Genomic DNA, 19,839 nt, shown 5'->3' on the forward strand with positions numbered 1-19,839 from the left:
CCCCCCCCCCCCACACACACACAGTATTGTTAAATCACAGCTGGGGTAAACTCTCCCAAGATAAAGTATGTGAAGCAAAGTATAATATGCACCAATTTGATCTGGCCAGAGAAATCAGGGAGGGCTTCCCTGAGGAGGTGATAAGAGCTAAGGGTTGAGCAGAAGTTAACTTGGTGGATAGCAGTCTAGGCAGAGGAAACAGCATGTGCAAAGGCCCTGTGACAGAAGATAGCAGTGTTTAAGAAGATCTGACAGGGAACTTCCCTGGTGGCACAGTGAATAACACTCCACGCTCCCAATGCAGGGGGCCCAGCTTCCATCCCTGGTCGGGGAACTAGATCCCACATGTATGTCACGCTAAGATGCCCGCCTGCTGCAACTAAGACCCGGTGCAACCAAATAAATAAATATTTAAAAAACAAGAAGGAGGAGAAGATCTGACAAAGAACAACGAGGTTGGACCCATGCAAGCAAGAGGATCACAGTGAGGGGTGAGGGCATGAGGCCGGTGAGGGGTGCAGGGCCTTGTAGCACACAGGTAGGAGCACTGTGTTACTCTCAAGGGCGATGGGAAGCCATTGAGAGGGTTGAGAAGAGCAGATGTGCATTTCTCAAAGATTTTTTTAAGCTGTGGTACAGATTGGAGGGGCTGGAGTGGAAGCAAGGAGATGAGTGGGGGTATTATCCAGCTGGCTAGGACCAGGGGGTTGGTGACAGAGGCAGAGAGAAATCTGTCTCTCCACCCAGCCCCGTTCCTGCAGTCCAGAGCCCTTTCCCTCCGTGTTCCCAGCGCCGACCTCTGAGACTGGCAGCAGAAGCACTTAAGCATTTTATGTTGCTAAATGAGTGAACGAGTTACCTCGTTTAATTTTCCCAACTGCCATATGAGGTGAATATTATTATTTCCATTTACAGATGCAGAGAGTGAGCCTCAGGGAGGTGAAGTGACTTGCTCAGGTTACAAAACCTGAGCAAAGCCAGCCCTCAGACTAAGGTCTGCGAGTCCCAGGTCATTCTGTGTCCACTATTCCAGGCTGCTGCCGTCACTGTAAGTAACAGTACTATTGTCGTCCAGTGGATCACAAACAAGAGCCCAGAGACAGACTTGCTCAAGGCCACAGTTAGTTCCTGGAAGAGCAGGGAACTAGAAGATGGGTGTGCAGAACTCAGGGGGAGGGGAGGAGGGTGGAGGATGGGATGGGGCAGTGATGGAGTGGGGTGGGGTGTCCTCACCGCTAGGGGCACGATGGAGGCCCGGCCCTTCTTGGTGACAGGCTTTTCCTTCAGGCTGGTCAGGAGCAGATCTAGGAGATCTCGGATGTCACAGCTGGGCTTGCGCAGTATCAGCTGCCTCCACATCTCTGCTGCATTGCTGGGGGGTCAAGGGTGGGGATGGTTAGTGGGGACCAGGGCAGTGGGGCACACCCTGCCACCCAATTGTTTGGGGAGGGTGAAGGGAAGGTGCCTTTGAAATGGCATCCATGGACGTACCAGAAAATTTCTGGAATGGACAAGAAAACACTCCCTAAGAGGCGGGGGCTAACAATTATCGAAAACCCTATGACTCAGGTACTTACTTTACCAGGTGCTTTGCATATAATTTATGACTTCAGCAAATATTGAGCATCTGCTGTCTGCCAGCAGACGTGAGCAAGATATTCAAGATACTCAAGGTCACTGAATTCTTACACTGACCCTCAAGGTGGGTTCTTATTCTCATTTTACAGATGTGGAGTTAAGGCTCAGAGAGGTGAAAACACCGGTCCAAGACTACACGGCTAATGAGCTACAGAGACCAGAAGTGACCAGGCCTGATGACTCCAAAGCCTGTGCCTGTTCTTCTATGCCAAGGAGCCCTTCGGGGCCTGGATCTTGCATTTGTCACAAAATGTCAAGGAGGGCCCACTCCTGTCCCTTAGAAGGCAGTATACCAGGCAGGGGATAGCATCTGGGCCAGCAGGCACCAGCCTGTAGGCACTCCTATCGTGGGGAGGTGAAAATGCTGACAGGGCCAGTGCACTAAAGGGTTAACAAAACCCTTTCCCCCTTCTGCTTAAGATTTGAACCTTCCATTAACTTTCCAGCTCCGTTCCCCTGGAAACCTGATAAAGATAGTATGTCAACTATGTTGCTAGGCAACATTGCTTATGGTAAAAATGACCCAATTGGTAAATTGCGTCTTGGCTGGAGGAACTATAAATTAACTAGAAGGACCATTGGGGACGCTGTGGCATTGGGCTTCTCAGGGTGCAGTGACTCTTGTGACTGGGTTTGTCCCTGTGGGGATCCTGGAAGCAAAGTCTAGACAGTTATTGTAAGAGACACTAGTTCCTTTGAAGTCTGAGCCACTTAAGCCAGGGCAGCACCTACACCTTTCACCTGGCAGGACCAGGGCCAATGCCAGGTTGAGGAAAGTGAGGCATCCAGGGCACAACATTTAAGGAGGTCCTCCAATCAGGCAAGCACAGGAGTGGCAATTGAGAGCGAGGCCTCCTTAAATTTTGTCCCAGCTCTGTCTGGCCTGCTACACAGGCTGCTATAAGAACTCTGCCCTGTCCTATATCCTGAGTAACTGAGGTCAGGTATGGCCCTGGCAGTCTTGAGTCTGAATGTTTAGTGGCTCCAAGAGGAAAACTCCCTGGTTTCCAGTGAAGCCAGAAAGGGTTAAATTCTTCCAGGTGGGAGATGGGAGTGTGTCACCCCTGCACTGATCTTGGTTTCTATGAATGACACGAGCTCTCCTGGTTAGAAGCGCACCTCACTTGCACAGTTCTGCATAATTCTTTCCCATTCACTCTCAACCAACTACCTTAAGATGTAGATCACACGCTTCTGACTTGTTTTCATTCAAAGGTGTGGGAGCGTTTCCTGAGCTGGGAGACTGGAGCAGCCAGATTTGTCTCCCCTGCCCACGAACTCATCACCATCTGGCCACAGTCCCCTCTGCCCATCAGACCAGAGGTCCCTGAAGGCTGACAGCATGGAGCACAGGGCAGGCACTCAGCACGACCGGCTGCACTACTTTTCATGACCACCCATTTGGGGTGAGAATGGGGGGATTATTTCTTCCTTTTGCATATGGGGGAAAACTCAAGCCCAGAGAGGGCAAGCAGGCTACCCAAGACCACAGAGCGTCTGGAGGCAGAATCAGGACCAACACTCAGTTCTACTTTTACGGCATCATTGAAGTGCTCTGGGCTTGGAGTTGGTCAGATATGAGTTTAGGTCCTCATTCTGTTGCTTGTTCAGTAGGTGCCTAGGGCTAGAAAACTTCCCATGAGCCTCAGTTTCCTTATCTATAGAATGGGGTTGTTACACTTGTGAGAAAACATATAAATGTGCAGCACAGACACCTGGCAGTGCTCAGGAAGGACCTAACGGTTGTCATAAGCATCACAGATCATAGAAGAGGGACCACCCGGGAGGGCGAGGGGCTCCTCTGGTAGAAGAAGGGATTCCCAGCCCGGGAACAGGGCTATATCAACCCTCTGAAGTGTAGTGGCTGGAAGCCCCCCTCACTTGGTACCTGTCCAGTGGGAGGGGACACATGAGCAGGGCCGCAACGACCTCGGTCATGAAGGAGCTGGCCAGGAGAGAGACAGGCAGCAGGGCCACCTCTCGGGCCCGTGGCTTCTGAATGTGGCTCAGGTGCACATAGATGCCCTGCATGATTTCTGGAATCTGGGGTACAGCCAGGGTGGCCAGGAGCAGGCAGAGGGCCAAGTGGAGAAGCCAAGGGGGTGATGGGGGAGCAGGGAGACGGGAGGAGGAAGGTAGGGAGTGACAGGGTGTGGGGAGAGAGAGGGGAGAGGCGGGCGCAGAGAGAAGAAATGGGGAGATGGGCAGACAGAGCAGCCGCCCCTTGCCTGGGAGACAGCTTGTCTTTGCTGCCCTCCCCCACCCCACACTTGATAGCTGAGCTGTCTTGGGGGCCGATAAGCGAGTTCTTTCTCACCTGCAAGCTGGGAGCATCTAGAACTCAGCCACCACCAGCCCTGCCCTGCCTGAGGGATGAGTGGGCCCTGTGGGGTTGCCCAGCCCAGCCCCTGCCCCCAGGGGGCCTTACCACCTCCAGTGCCCTGTGTCGGTACCGCTCCAGCACTGAGCTGAGTGTGACCTCCGAGGCCAGCTGCATCATTTCCCCCGAGTCCTTGCCCCAAGCCTCTGAGCCACCTTTCAGCCCTTCCAGGGCTGCTAGCAGCAGGTCCTTTACCTGTTGGGGCCCCAGGAAGTCTCCAAATTCCTGAAACAAAGGCATAGAGATCTTGACACACATGGGCAGCCCCAGAGCGAGCCGTACATGGACGCCCTAACACCACCAGACATATGCAGAGGTCAGCAGGGGCGCATATACCCAGTTAATCCGTGAGTGTCAAACACTTCGAGGAGGAGCTACAAAAGAAGGGGTGACATGGCCCCTGCCCCCAGAGCTGGTGACACGGCCCACGCACTGTGGCACAGACCAGAGGGGTTGGGCCTGTGTGGTCAAGGAAAGCATGTAAAGGAACGTAAAGGGAATTGAGCCTGGAAGGATGGAAGGGGAGGAGGAAGCACTGGGGCAGGCTGGTACTGCCCCTCCTCCCTTGTCCCCATCGCCCCGGGAAGGCCCAGGGCTGTTGGGGAGCAGGTGGTCACCGCGATAACACGCAGAATGTTCTGGCACGGGCTGACAGGGTTGTAGGGGCCCAGGAAACGCTTGTTGCTCTCATACAGCTCCTTCTTATCGGTCTCTTCCTTATCTCTGGCTCCTGCAAGCAAAGAACCTTTTCAGTGAGGCCTGACCACCTATTTTGTTTTTTAACTTTTTGTTAAACGTAGATGTAGGATGTGCCTAAATCATAGGTGACCAGCAGGGTCAGTTTTCACGGTGAGCATGTCCTTGTAGCGGGCACCCAGGTCAAGAAACAGAACACGGTCAGCACCCCAGAAGACCCTCCGGTGTCCCCATTTCAGTCCACTATCCTCCTCCCCAACTCAGGGTAACCACTATTCTGACTTCTAAACCCACAGAAACGATCTCCTTGCTGTTGGACTTTATATAAATGGACTCATACTGTATGTTATCCTTTGTGTCTGGCTTTCACTTAGCCTTATGTGGGTGAGATTCATCCACACTGTTGCAAGTTGCATGGGTTCACTCACTCCCAGTGCTGTATAATTTTCCATGGTATGAATATACTACAATTTATTGATCTGTTCTACTTCTGATGGACATTTGGGTTGTTTCCAGCTATTATGCATAGTGCTGACCTGAATGTTCTAACACGTCTAGTCCATGCCTTTTGGTGACTATAGGTACACATTTGTAGGCACATAGCTGGGATTGGAATTGTGTCCTAAGGTGGGTATGGGTTCAGCTTCAGGGGATACTGCCAAACGGTTTTCCACAGTGGGGACCAATTATGCCCCCACCAGCAGTGTGTGAGAGTTCCAGTGGCTTCACATCTCACCAGTGAATTTGTCTGTTCCATTTTTGCCATTCTGGTGTGTGCGTGGAAACACCTCTATTAAATTGCAATTCCCTTACCCCTGGTGTTCCCGATCCCCCCTTTCTGTTTTCTTCTTTTTTCTGTAATACTAATCATCACTTGACTTACTGTAGGTGTTACTTGTTATTTTTTTGGTTTTTTTTTTTTAATTTATTTTTGCTGTGTTGGGTCTTCGTTTCTGTGCCAGGGCTTTCTCTAGCTGTGGCAAGTGGGGGCCACTCTTCATCACAGTGCGCGGGCCTCTCAGTATCGCGGCCTCTCTTGTTGCGGAGCACAGGCTCCAGATGCGCAGGTTCAGTAGTTGTGGCTCACGGGCCCAGTTGCTCCGCGGCATGTGGGATCCTCCCAGACCAGGGCTCGAACCCATGTCCCCTGCATTAGCAGGCAGATTCTCAACCACTGCGCCACCAGGGAAGCCCCACTTGTTTTTTTTTTTTTGTTGTTCATTGTCTCCTGACAACAAGAAGATAAGCTCAACGGGAGGATTATTGAATTAATCTTTTTTCTTCTGTGTCCCGAGTGCCTAGAATAGTGCCTGCTTGTGTGGGCTCCTTATTTTCTGCTGAAGGAAACACATTTCAGGAACATTTCCTGAGCCTAACTGTGGCCTGGCGTGGGTCCTACCTGGATCCCCCAGGGTGTGCGAGACACAGGCATAAGAAAGACACAGGCATAAGACACTGAGGCAGAATAACATATGGACTAAGCATGCAGGTTGTTTGTAAAGGGAAGGAGATTGAGACCTGGAATCAGGCAGACCCAGATTCAAATCCTAGCTTTGCTGCTTCCTACAGTCAGAGGCCCTGGATAAACCATTTCACTCCTTGAGAATCTAACAGGGTGGGTTTGTCTTAGGGTCACCAGATAAAATACAAGATACCCAGTAAATCTGAATTTCAGATAAACAATTTTTAGTGAAAGTATGTCTCAAATATACCAAAAGGTATTTACCTTTTATCTGAAATTCAGATTTAACTGGGTGTCCTATATTTTTATTTGCTAAATCTGGCAATACTAATTTGGTCTATACTATTCCTGTCCCTAAGACTGATCATTAACATGGCTTGTATCACCTTCATCTATCACTCAGGAGGTCTGAGTGGTTCCTGGGCAGCAGGGGAAATCTCCTAGGGGCTAAATCTTTGCCCCAAATGCTAAAGAACAAGAAGAGCTGGGACACCAGCCATATCCCAAAAGGTTGAAACTAATAAGATGATCCTTGTAGGGATGGGGAAAAAGGAAACTCTATTTGGCAAGTACCTATAATGTGTGGAATGAGCTGGTCTTTTTAGATATATGATCTCATTTAATCTTCCAAAAAGCTTGTGAGTTACATCCTATTGTGTCCTTTTTTACAATGAGGAAATCTAGGCCTTGACAAGAAAAATACTTGCCTAAGGTCACACAGCTAGGAAGGGCCAGAGCTAGGTCTTGTACCCAGGTCACTCTGCCTCCAGAGCCAGGGAAGTTTGAACAATGTGCCAAGGTTCCTTGGTTTGGAGCAGAGTTGGGACTCTGGAGAAAGGAAGGAGGCAAGTAACGGCTGATACTGCACACCTCTAGATGCAGTCCCAGCTGGGTTTCTGTGGCAGCCCATACCATATTACGAGCTCCGTGCAGCTGAATCCAGAGATGTACTCCCACCTACAGGTTTTAGCCACTCCAGATTCCAAGATAGGACCTGCTCTTTGTTCATTCATCCAACAAATATTCACTGAGCACCCACCATGTGCCAGGCCCAGGGATAGATCTTGGGAATACAGTTGTGAACAAGACACAGACTCAAATGAACTTATAGTCTAGTGGGGGAAGACAGACCAAAACCCAGGACACTGGGGCTATTATGCCTGGGTGTACATGGTGGCATGGGAATGTGAAAACGAGAGTCACAAGTTAAACTTGGAAGAATGAGGAGAAGCTTACATAGAAGCATTGCTTAAGTCAAAACGGGTTTGTTTGTCACCTCTGTCTCCTAGCTCTGTGCGGACTAAGTCTTCACACTGATTTCCAAACCCCATTGGACTCTGTGTTGGTCTCTTCCATATCCCCCCAGTGCCTTGTCGCCATGGCTCCATTCAATTCCTAGGCTGAGTACCTGCCCCAAAGCCTTGTATTAGAGGCACTCCAAAGGGCTTACGTTTTTGAAGCTCCAAGGTGGTGCAGAGGATGGTGATGCCGTCCAGAGCCTCCCGGCCAATCTCCTCATCAGGATCCCCGACGCGAATGATGAGCCTCCCCAGCAGAAGCCCCAGTGCCGGGAACCCCGAGGACATCTGTTTGTGTCATAATCTTAGGGATTGAGACTTATAGGTTTAATAAGGATATACAGTAAATGGTGAACTGAGCTAGATGGTCTGGCCCTGAGAGCTGAGCCCTCTGAGGATAGTGGGGACCACCTGGGAATCTCTGGATGGATGCACAGGCTCCCTCAGAGCTGGGAAGATTCTCCCTAGGAGTGCCCCTCCCCACTCCCAGGGCCACTCACAAAGAAAGGCAGGGTCAGAAGCGTGTGGTTCAACACAGGGACGTTGCTTTTCACAGCCCGTGCTCTCTCATGGGCCTTCCCAGAGTTCATCCAGGGCCCCAGAGGCTGTGGGGAAAAGGGCAAGGTTCAGAGCTACAAGCTGGACGCCAGCGTCTACTGCCTGGATGGGCAGGCCATCCTTCCCCAATCATCAGGAAGCTTCTAGGGAGAGACCATAAAGACAACCCGCCATAGCCCTCCTCCTTTTCTTAGAGCATGGGGAGACATGGGGTCCAGAAGGTGAGGACAGGACTGGAAGACCAGGAGGAGGACAAAGGTCAGTGAGGAGAGAGATGAAAGGTGGGGAGTCTTGAGGATATAGGAGGGAGAGACAGGAACAAGAATTTAGAAAAAGCAAGGATATGGGGACAGCTGTAGCAGGAGTATGGGGGATATAGGGAGAGAGTAAAGGGGCAGGAGTTTGGGACACGGCCTGTGAGAGGGGCAGGGAAGCGGAAACCTGGCACGACACGACATCCTGAAGTAAAATCACTCTTTCTGGGCCCAGCCCCCCAGCCCCAGATCTCCCGAGTCAATTCTCCATTTTCCTCCGCCCTTGCTCTTCTCCCGGCCTCTGCACCTCCAAGATGCTCTTCAGCCCAGCAGGAGTGGGGTCCTCGACAAAGAGGGCACTACGAAGTGTCTGCAGGGCATCCAAGGTCTGACGGTAAAGTGTCTGTGGACAGGAGGAGGACCAAGCCACTAGGGAACCTCTGGAGCAGACCCCAGCCCTAGGCAGCCCCTGGTGTGGGTCAGGGGAAGAAGGGGTACTCGGACCCAGGAGAGCTGCTTTCCTGTCCCGCCTCTGAGACTAACCTTGGTGTGTGATATTGGACAGATTACTTTCCCTCCGTGGGTTACAGTTTCCTTATCGACAAATTGGTAATTATTATCTCTGCCCTTCTTAGCTTACAAGGGGAGGAATCAGAGGCCCCGCATTTACTGAAAATCTACCACGGGCCAGGTGCGTGCCTCGTGATTTGCATAACCATACCATTTTTTCCTCAAAGTGTTTTTCTCATTCTACCAATAAGGAGACACCTGTCCAAGGTCACAGAACAAGGAAGTTTCGGTTTGTGAGGAACCTGAGAAGATGGGTGGGAAAAAGCTCTGGAACCGTGAGAGCCAGATCAACGGACGACCAGCGTGACTCATATTACTGTCTCTGGGGAAGTGTTCTGATTCTTTTTTAAATTACTACTCCTAGATCCAAATAGATTTTCTAAGTTGCCCCTTCCCGGAGCCATCTCTCTTCTGCCCGGTTGTTTCTTCCTTCCTCAGCCACACCACAGTCCTGAAATTATCTTAGGAGGGTGCAAGCATTACACACACACAAGGCTGAGCAGTGTTCTGAGACCCGCCCTCCCCTGCCTGCCCTCTTCCCACCGCTCTCCACATCTACCTTCCAGGTTGTCTCTGCCCAGGCTTCCTGAGTCTGTGCACACCAGGCTTACACCACCACCACCAAGCAAGCCTCATTCACCGACCACCTCCTCCTTCCCTCCCATCTGGGGCCCATCACTGTGCAGCACTGCTCTCTTCACACCCAGCAGGCGGTCCCCCCCTCTCCTTTGGGTCTTCTCTCAAGTGCACCACCTCCGGGACTCAGAACCTTCACACTGGGGCTGGTCTGGCCCCCAGGGCTCTCTCACCTCACCCTCTGGGCTCCAGCCACACTGCCTCCTTACCGGCCTCGGTCACCATGTTCTCTCTGTCCTCAGGCTGCTGCACAGGCTGCTCCCTCTGCCCGGCACACTCTTCCTTCTGCCATATCCCCCTCAACTAGTTAGCTCTTCTGTAACCTCTCACCTCCAGCACCATGAGCCCTGCCCCCCAACACACTCAGGCTCCGCCAATTCCAGGCTCTTCACGGTCTTCACAGCGTCGAGTACTTCTCGCTTGCAACACGTACCACTGTTGTAATTTTGCATTTATTTGTATGATACTTTGATAATCTGCCCTCAGCCCTTCTGTATCCTTCCCTTGTACTTCTGGACTAGGCGTCAGTTAATATGTGCTGAATGAAAGGATGCGTACATGTGCCTCACCCAGAGCTGAAATCCCTCTCCCTAACCTCCCCCACTGACCCCATCCTACATGAAGGGTTGCCTCTGATCACTCCTCCTGGGGCTATCCTGCAGGGGTTTGAAGATGCACATGGGAGCCCCGTGAGTTTCCACTTCCAGGCCTCAGCCCCAACTCGCCCAGTCCTCAGGCCTTTTCCTGTCACTTCTGGCCATCTCCTGAGTCCATGCCAACATCTGCCCACATCCTTCTCATGGGGAAGAGCCCAAAGTGGACAGCGCTTCAGATGAGGAATTCTTTATTCTGCAGATTCATACATTCACCAAATGTTTATCGAGTGCCTACTCAGGCCAGGAGAGGGGAGGTGAACTGCCCAAGCTACTTGAATAGCAGTGTGAACATCAAATCTACCTCCCAGGGGGCTTCCCTGGTGGCGCAGTGGTTAAGAATCCGCCTGCCAATGCAGGGAACACGGGTTCGAGCACTGATCTGGGAAGATCCCACATGCCGCGAAGCAACTCAGTCGGTGCACCACAACTACTGAGCCTGAGCTCTAGAGCCCGTGAGCCACAACTACTGAGCCCACGTGACACAGCTACTGAAGCCCGCACACCTAGAGCCCGTGCTCCGCAACAAGAGAAGCCACTGCAATGAGAAGCCCACGCACTGCAATGAAGAGTACCCCCCGCTCGCTGCCTCTAGAGAAAGCCCGCGCGCAGCAACAAAGACCCAACGCAACCAAAAATAAATAAATAAAAAATATCTACCTCCCAGAACACCTTCCTCTCCCTGCTGGGAGTCCAGGAACGTGCCTCACTCTGAGGATGCCAGGCAGCCCCGAGGCCCCACTGGGGAGGGCCCTGTCTCACCTGTATGGCCTCAGCCCTGTCCTCGTCTCTCTCCTGCATGGCCTGCACGGAGGGCAGGGAGAACACACTCTTCATGCATGTGTTCACCAGCTCCGACCGTTCCCGCACGCCCAGGACAAGCTGGGAATGACTGAGGAAGAGATAGAAAGCAAGGGCATGGAGCGAGGCGGGGTGCAGGGGGGCACCTGGGGCTGGAGGCAGGAAGTGAAGGATGTGGGGCTGGAGGCAGGAAGCAAATGATGCAGGGCTGGCATGAGGGCTGAGATTCAGATCCACAAAAGCGCGAGATTAGGAGGGTAGGAGGAGGGAAGTGCGGTGCAGGGCAGACAGCCCCGGCAGGCGCTGGGCAAAGGGAAAGGAAAAGGCCCGGGACTGGGCTGGGGCCCCGCACAGCAGAGTGGCCCCAGAAGATACAGGCGGAGTCCGTGGGTAGAGGGAATGGGGAGGGGGTTCGGGGAAGGGTCCGTGGTCACCTCAGCTGAGTCAGGGTCTCCATGACTTGCTGGCGGACGGAGCTCAAGAGAGAATCCAGCGGCTCCTCCTGGATCTGCTTCTGGACAGGGGACCATGGAGGTGTAGATGAGGGCACAGGCCACTGCAGACCACCAGGGCTGAGGCCACTCCTCCTCACGGAGCAGGCCGTGGCAGCACCTCGGCGTGGGCAGCCTCCACAGCATGCCTAGCCTCCAGTGGGGAGAGCCAGCTGACTGCTCAAGCCCTGTCCAGAGCCCTTGTCAAAAACATGACAAGCCCTAGCCTGCTGCACGGCCCCCATGTAGGGCTCCGGAAGAACTGTTTCAGCAGCCCCACGGTGGGGAAGCATATCTAAACCGTGGACCGACCCAATGCAGAAAACACCACGCATGGCCCTCGAAAGTGGTCCGGTTGAATTCCTTTAAAATGTCCTTCTAATTCCTCACTTTCGATCTAGCACCAACGACCTACAGGTGCTCAATTAACATTAACTAAATGGAAGTATCAAAGGGAAGGATTCTTTCTCTCTTTATAGCTAAATATAATTCTGGAAACTTCAGTGGTTATCCCAGCACAAACATTCTGGTGGTTAACTGAGAAGTGACTGTATTTAGCAAAGAGAAAAGGAAAGTTCCTTCAGAGGTTCCCCTTCAGAAGGAATTTTTGGGGAAATAATGTATAAGATAATAACGACTGCTCCCAGGTGCCTAAGGCTTTACAAGGAACTAACCTTTGGGTTCTGTCCTCCCAACAAGCCAAGGACACAGGTTTTATCACAGTCATTTGTGAGGTATTAAGAGCGAGGCTCCGAGAGGGGAAGTGACTTGGCTGAGCTCCCCCAGGGTAGGTGGGGGGAAATTAGAGGTGGAGCCGAGACTCAAGCCCAAGTGTCTGTGCCTCGACTGTCCTCTGCCCATCCCACCCGGCTCCAGCCTCATCAGTGGGTGGACTCAGGACTTCCGCCCCCTCCCCACCCGGATGTCACAGACCGCAAGTTGCTCACGCACCATCATCTTCTTTTCTTCTTCCACGTCCAGCACATCCTGGCTCTTCTGGAGGCTGAGGGCATTCTCGACCTCGGGGGCGGCAGAGGGCAAAGCCGCAGGGTGAGAGCCACACTGAAACCAGCCCTCAGGGACTGTCCCTACACCCCTCTTAACCACCTGCCACCTGCAGGCAAGCCGGCCTGCTCCTCCCCAGCTGCCAGCCCCCAGCGTCAGCTCAAGACAAGTGAGAAACCACAGGGGAATTTGAGGGGGGTGAAGACTTCAGAAGATCGTGGTGGCAGCAGGGAGGTTGGGGATAATCCCTGTAGGCTAGGATTTGGGGGGGAGGACCAGATATCAGGGACCGCAAAGCATTCTCTCCTCTCCAAGCAAGGGAGAAGAGGCAGGAGCCAACGGGACAGAAAGGGTCCCAGCACCTCAAGCTGAAATGCCATCGTAAGTGATAAGAGCCTTCTAATATCTACCCTTCTTAAGGGCACACACTATCGGACTAAGGCATTCTGCAACCTGAGAGAGGGAAAACATTAGCCAACGTCTAATTAACCCATTAGTTCTCATTATCATAAGGCAGAAGAAGAAAGAAACATGAAACAGATAAAATATATAGTAAAGAAAGCAAAACAAGAAAATCTAATGGACAGTGTGGTGGGTCAAAGATGCCACAAGCTCTTTCCCACCCCTCCCGTCAAGAGAACAGGCTGCACGGCCTGGTCTGGGCGGACCCCCTGCCTCCAGACTCTGTCCACCAACCAGGCTCACCCACACTCCGTGTGTCACACTCACGTCCACCAGCCTGTCCAGTCTGCCCCCACTGGCCCTCACCAAGGCCTGTAGATGCTGGCTTTCTCTGGCCTCCCGAGGCCTGCTGCATAGCCAAGACCTGGGTTGGGCTTGTGTCCTGAAAAAGGTCATTTCTAGCTTTTCTCCCCACCCCACCCCCCTTTTTTTTAATTTGGCCACGCCACGCAGCTTGCAGGATCTTACTCCTCCGACCAGGGATCGAACCCTAGTCCTAACCACTGGACCACCAGGGAATTCCCTTTTCTTCCGCTTTTAGAAACCCTCTCACAATTCATTCCATGGTTTAAAAAACTGTTATCGAGCACCTAGGATATGCCAGGCACTGCTCTAGATGCTAGGAATGCAGCTGGGAATAAGACAGACAAAAATCCCTGATTTATGGAGGATGCATCCCAGTGCGAGAGAATAACAAGAAACAAGATAAACTTATAAAGCCTATTGTGCTTCAGATGATGATGAGTACCAAGGAGGAGAGAAGAGCCAGGCAGAGAAACAAGGAATGCTGGGGGTGGGGTGGGCGCGGGGGGAGAGGGCATCCCAGAAAAGTCAGGTGGGTGTTAGCAGGAAGCATACCAGAGCTACTTTGTTGCCATCCTCTCTCTGCCCCGGCACCTTCCCCAGACATGAGGCTACATCATGGAAGGCTCCTGCAGGTCATAGTTCCATTGAGGAGAGAAGAGGGAGGGTAAAGATATGGCGTAGCAGAGTGCCTTCCCACCTCCCCCACTGGGCCCCTCCAATCCTTACTCCGCCAGCAGCCAGACTGAGCTCCCATCCCTACAACGCTTCAGGGGCCCCATTTCACCCAGCATAAAGCAAGCATCCTTGTTAGTGCCTTCAAGGCCCTGCCAGATCAGTCTCTCCTGCCCACCTCCCCAGCCTCACCTCCCCCTGCTCTCCCCTCGCTCACCGTGCGCCCACCACACTGGCCTCCTTCCAGGCCCAGCAAGCTTCCCCCTCAGGGCCTTTGCACAGGTAGTTTCCTCTACCTGGGCCACTCCACTGCCACACCCCCTTGCCCAGGTAGAGCCCCATCCTTCAGGTCTTTGCTTGCCTGCCACTGCTCAAAGAGGCCTCCCCTGACCTTCGGGCTAATGAAAGGCCCACTGTGATCCTCTTGTGCATCACCCTATTCTCTTCTTTCAGTTGTTATCACAATTTATAGTTAAACTCTTATTTGTTATAGTAGATACATGTTATTTTGTCAGCCCCAAAGTTCCTCATCTTTCTTCTGGTGAAAAAGCCTCTGTCTTCCATGTAGGCTACTCATTCCATATAGCTAGGTGAAGCTGCAAATCACACCCATCATTCCTCTTCAAATAAGGGTGGGATTTACACCTGAAACTAATATAATATTGACAATAAACAAACAAATGAATAAAGGTGGACCTGGAACCCACGCTTGGCCAGTAAGAGATTCCCGTGCCCCCAGACACAGTGATTGGTCCAGCTATGGGCTCTATTGGCTGAGCAGGGCCAATAGAGCCCTTGACTTAAGCGGGGCTGAGGGGAAGCCCAAGGAGAGAGACCCTGGAACTTCAGGGGCAACTTGGCCACCAGAGGCTACCAGAGGATGGAGTCAATAGTGAGAAGCAGAGACGCCTCAATAGTAGTGAATACAGCTAGCACCAAATCTTGGCTTCTAAGTACTAAAGGAACAAGTCTCCTTGGAGAAATGGCTGATTCTAGGACTTGGGCAGAGAAAGTGCAGGATGAGCCTGAGACATCTTGTACCAGAAAACAAGGAAGAGAACCCAAGGAATTATGCAAACACGTCAAAGAGATACAAAGCTTGCTCAAAAGGGATTCCTTGGTTAAACTCGGGAAAGTTTGAGTATCACAATAAATGATGGTAGCAACAGATTATGGTCCATCAAGTAAACTAGGAAAACATAAGTCCATACTAATATAAATAAGTAAATAACTAAATTGAAAGTTTGATGAGGAATGGTATATTTACATAGCTTCAAAATACCTCCTTAATATTTTTACATAATATTTAATACATAATATTTACTAAAAAGGGGTAAATAATGACTTTACAGTGGAAAACCTTGGCAGCAACCATTGTACTCAAGTGATCAAAGTGAACATCGCCTGTAATGGAGCAAATCCATACACCACCAGATAGGATGCAGTGAGGAAAACCAAGCATCACGTCTGTGCTATTCCTGCCAAAGATGTATGACATGAATCTGATCATGAGGAAACATCAGATAAACCCAAAATGAGGCACATCTTATAAAACAGCTGGCCTGTAATCTTCCAATGTATCAAGGACATGACAGTCGAGGAAAGTCTGAGGGCTGGGGGAAACAAAACAGACGAGACAAAAAAGAGCAATGAATGATTCTGACCTGGATCCTTTTTTAATAAAGAACATTACTGGGACAATTGGTGACATTTGAATGGGGCGTGATGATTAGATGGTAGCAGTGTATCAGTATTAATTTCCTGATTCTGATGGTTAACTTATATCCTTTATTGTAAGAAACACATATTAAAATTCAAGATGGGTAGGATATCATTTGGCAACTTATTATCAAGTTATTCAGAAAAAATTTTTATACTATACTTTCAACTTTTCTGCAAGTTTTTATTGTTTTAATTTTTTGAAAAGAATGAGGGATAAATAGAGGCATTTTCAGACAAAAATGGAAAGAGTCGGCCATCAGCAGAATTCACTAAAGCAAATTCTAAAGGATGCACTTTAGGCAAAAGGGAATTAATCCCAGATGGAAGGTCTGAGATGCAACAAGCAAATAAGAAAAAGAGGTTAATATTTTGGTAAATATAATAATATTACTACATAAAATAATAATAATGTTTACAGGGTTAAGAAAAAGACAGAATTAACATTACCAGGAGAGCATATAAATTGGTGGTGAGGGGGGGATTAAGTGGGGTTAACATGTTTCTAAGTCTTAAACTGTCTGGGAGGAAGATAAATGCATTGATTAGTTGGACTTTGTGATAAATTAAATAGGCACATTGTAACTTCTAGAGAATCACTAAAAGACTTAAAACAGTATGTAACTTCCACACAAGTAACAGAGAAAAGAGGGAGGAAAAAAAACCCCAAAACCAAAAAAGGAGTAGAAAAGAAATATAGAGCAAGCAGAACAAAGAATACAAACATAAGATGATAGATATCAAGCTACCCAAAATTGTAAATCAACTACACTTCAATTTAAAATTAAAAAAAAAAATTTTAACTATCCATAATTACATTAAATGTAAATGGACTATGGGTTGGAAAACACAGTTTATAAAGAAGACAATGCTACATAAATTGATTTATAAATTCAATGAAATTCCAATGAAAATCTAACAGATTTTTATTATATTTTATGGAAACAGACAAGCTGTTTCTAGAATCTATATGGAAAAGTAAATCACCTAGAATAGACAATCTTGAGAAAGGACAAAGTTGGAGGACTTACAGTAATAAATATCAAGACTTACTCTAAAACACAGTAACTACGGCAATGGTTAAGGATAGATAAACAAAGGAACAGAAAGAGTCCAGAAATAAACCTACACATATACAGTCACTTGACTTACCTCAAAGGTGACACTGCAATTCAGTGGAGAAAGTAGGTCTTTTCAATAAATGGTCTGGAGCAATTAGATATCCACATGGGGGGAAAATAAGCCTTAAGTCCCTCTCTCACACTGTTTTCCAAAATTAATAAATGATGCATTATAAATTTAATGTGAATAAAAAAACAATAAAACTTCTGGGGGAAAACATGAGACTATTTTCACAACCTTTGGGTACACATATCTGGATTATATCAATATAAAGAACTTCCACAAATCAATAAGAAAAAGACAACCCAAATTTTTTAAATGAGCAAAAGACTTGAACAGGCACTTCATAAAAAAGGACATACAGAGACTTCCCTGGTGGTCCAGGGGTTAAGAATCTGCCTTCCAATGCAGCAGACTCAGGTTCAATCCCTGGTCAGGGAACAAAGATCCCACATGCTGCAGTGCAACTAAGCCTGCACACCATAACTACTGAGGCTGCAGGCCACAGCTAGAGAGGCCGTGCACCACAACTAGAGAGCCTGTACGCCACAACTAGAGAGCCTGTGCACTCAGGAGCCCACGTACTACAACTAGAGAGAAGCCTGCACGCTGCAACAAACAGCCTGTGTGCAGCAAGTAAGACCCAACACAGCCAAAAATAAATATATTCTAAAAAAGGATATACAAATTGACAATAATCATATTAAAAGATGCTTAACATCAGTAGTCATCAAAAGATGCAAATTAAAATCACACCAAAATATCATTAGACAACAAACAGAATGGCTAAAATTTTGAAAACTAACAATACCAAATGTTTGTGAGGATATGGAGCAGTTGGAACTCTCACAGGTGGGATGGTAAATTAATTCAACCACTTTTGAAAAATTGGCAATATCTACTAAAGCTAAACATATGCTTATGCTATGACCCAGAAATTCCTCTTCTAGATAAATAAATGTATCTGTGTACCAAAAGACATGTACAAAAATGTTCAAAGTAACTTTATTTATAATATCCAAAAAGTAGAAAAAATCCTAATGTCCATCAGCAAAGAATGGATAAACAAATTGTGGTATGTTCATAAATGGAATACTGCAAAACAATAAAAAGAATCAACTATGATATGTGCAACAATGTGGATGAATCTAAATGACATCATGGTGGGCTAAAGAAGCCAGAGTCAAAACAGTATATACTGTAGTATCCTATTGATAAGAATTTCAAAAACAGGCAAAACTAGTCTATGGTGATACAAATCAGAATTGTTCCCTCTATGGCTGTTGATAACTGAGGGCAACTTGTGAGGGGGGATGTTACTACTAGCGTCTACTGGGCAGAGACCAGGGATGCATCTTACAATGCATAGAACAGCTCCCCACACACCCACACTCACACAACAAAGATCTATCTAACACAAAATGTCATTAGTGCCAAGACTGAGAAACCCTGCCCCAGAAGAAGGGGTATTGATTCGAAAGGATCACAAGGGAAGGTTCTGGGATGCTGGAAAAGATCTGTGTCTTGATCTGGGTGGTAGTTACCAGTGTGTATAGGTATGTAAATATTCATCAAGCTGTACTCTTAAGGTTAGTAGTGCACTTTACATATTTTACTGATATATGTTATATACCTTGAAAACGTTTTTAAAAGACAAATACAGTTTGAAAATACATTGTTTTTAAAAATCCAAATGGACAAAATGCTCCTATTAAAAAACAAAACTTGACCCTAAATTGCCAAAGCAATCTTGAAAAAGAACAAAGTTGGTAAACTCATATTTTCTGATTTCAAACTTACTACAAATCTATAGAAATCAAAACAGTGTGGTACTGGCATAGGACAGACATAAAGACCAATGGAATAAAATAGACATAAACCCTCATATATATGGTCAATTGATTTTTGACAAAGGTCTCAAGACCATTCAGTGGAAAAAGGATGCTCTTTTCAACACATGATGCTAGAAAAACTGGATATTCACATGCAAAAGAATGAAGTTGGACCCCTACCTCATACCACATACAAAAATTAACTTAAAGACTAAACTTAAAAGCTAAAACTATGAAACTCTTAGAAGAGAACATAGGGGGAAATCTTCATGACATTGGATATGACAACAATTTCTTGAACATAACACCAAAATAACAGATAATAAACGAGTAGACAAATTGGTTCTCATCAAAATTAAACACTTTTATGCATCAAAGGACAATGTCAAAAGAATGAAAAGACAACTCACAGAATGGGTGCCAATATTTACAAATTGTATATCTGATAAGGAATTAATATCCAGAATGTGTAAAGAACTCCTAAAACTCAACAACAAAAAACAACCAAATTTGAAAATGGGTAAAGGATTGAATAGTTATTTCTCCATAAAAAGATATACAAATGGCAAATAAGCATGTTAAAATGCGCAATATCATCAGTCATTAGGGAAATGCAAATTAAAATCACAATAAAATACTACCTCACACTCTTTAGGATGGTTATTATAAAAATGTTTTCTAAAAAATGGAAAATAACAAGTGTTGGCAAGGAGAGATTAGTAGTGCAGAAATTGGAACCCTTGTACTTTAGAACTCTTGTACATTTCTGGAGGGAATGCAAAATTGTACAGCTGCTATGGGAAATAATTTGGCTGTTCCTCAAAAAGCTAAACATAGAATTACCGTATGATCCAGCAACTCCACTCCTAGATATATACCTAGAGGAATTGAAAGCAAGTGTTCAAACAGATACTTGTGTGCTGATGTGTATAGCGGCATTATTCATAATAGCCAAAAAGTGGAAACAACCCAAATATTTGTCCATGGACAAATAAAATGTGGTACATACATTGGAATATTATCCAACCATAAAAAGGAATGAAGTACTGATACATGTTACAACATGGATGAACATTATGCTAAGTGAAATAAACCAGGTACAAAAGGACAAATGTATGATTCCATTTCATGAGTTACCTAGAGTAGGCAAATTCATGGAGACAGAAAGTATATTAGAGCTTACGAGGGACCGGGGAGAGAGGAATGGGGAGTTATTGCCTATGGTGAGACCTTCTATTTGGGATGATGAAAAAGTTTTGGAAATAGATAGTGGTAATGGTTACA

At 47.8% G+C, this 19,839-nt stretch overlaps 1 protein-coding gene across 2 annotated transcripts in view; it reads right to left on the reverse strand.

The window, feature by feature from the left end:
- Nucleotides 1-19,839, reverse strand: part of MROH7 (maestro heat like repeat family member 7) — a 51,035-nt gene that overhangs the window by 20,582 nt on the left and 10,614 nt on the right. Inside the window, exons 2-12 of one of the 2 annotated variants that reach the window (XM_007471142.1) lie at nt 13,763-13,836; nt 12,387-12,457; nt 11,381-11,460; nt 10,908-11,037; nt 8,594-8,689; nt 7,975-8,079; nt 7,627-7,762; nt 4,636-4,748; nt 4,067-4,243; nt 3,527-3,681; nt 1,234-1,372 (exon numbers count right to left, since the gene is read on the reverse strand). In XM_007471142.1, the coding sequence (XP_007471204.1) occupies nt 1,234-1,372; nt 3,527-3,681; nt 4,067-4,243; nt 4,636-4,748; nt 7,627-7,762; nt 7,975-8,079; nt 8,594-8,689; nt 10,908-11,037; nt 11,381-11,460; nt 12,387-12,457; nt 13,763-13,814 (1,254 nt within the window). In that variant the 5' untranslated portion in view covers nt 13,815-13,836. Of the gene's footprint in view, nt 1-1,233; nt 1,373-3,526; nt 3,682-4,066; nt 4,244-4,635; nt 4,749-7,626; nt 7,763-7,974; nt 8,080-8,593; nt 8,690-10,907; nt 11,038-11,380; nt 11,461-12,370; nt 12,458-13,762; nt 13,837-19,839 lie in introns of both variants that reach the window. The other variant, XM_007471141.1, reaches the window with a different exon arrangement.

Source organism: Lipotes vexillifer, unplaced genomic scaffold (genome assembly GCF_000442215.2).
Source record: "Lipotes vexillifer unplaced genomic scaffold, Lipotes_vexillifer_v1.1 scaffold1003, whole genome shotgun sequence".
Lineage (NCBI taxonomy): Eukaryota > Metazoa > Chordata > Mammalia > Artiodactyla > Lipotidae > Lipotes > Lipotes vexillifer.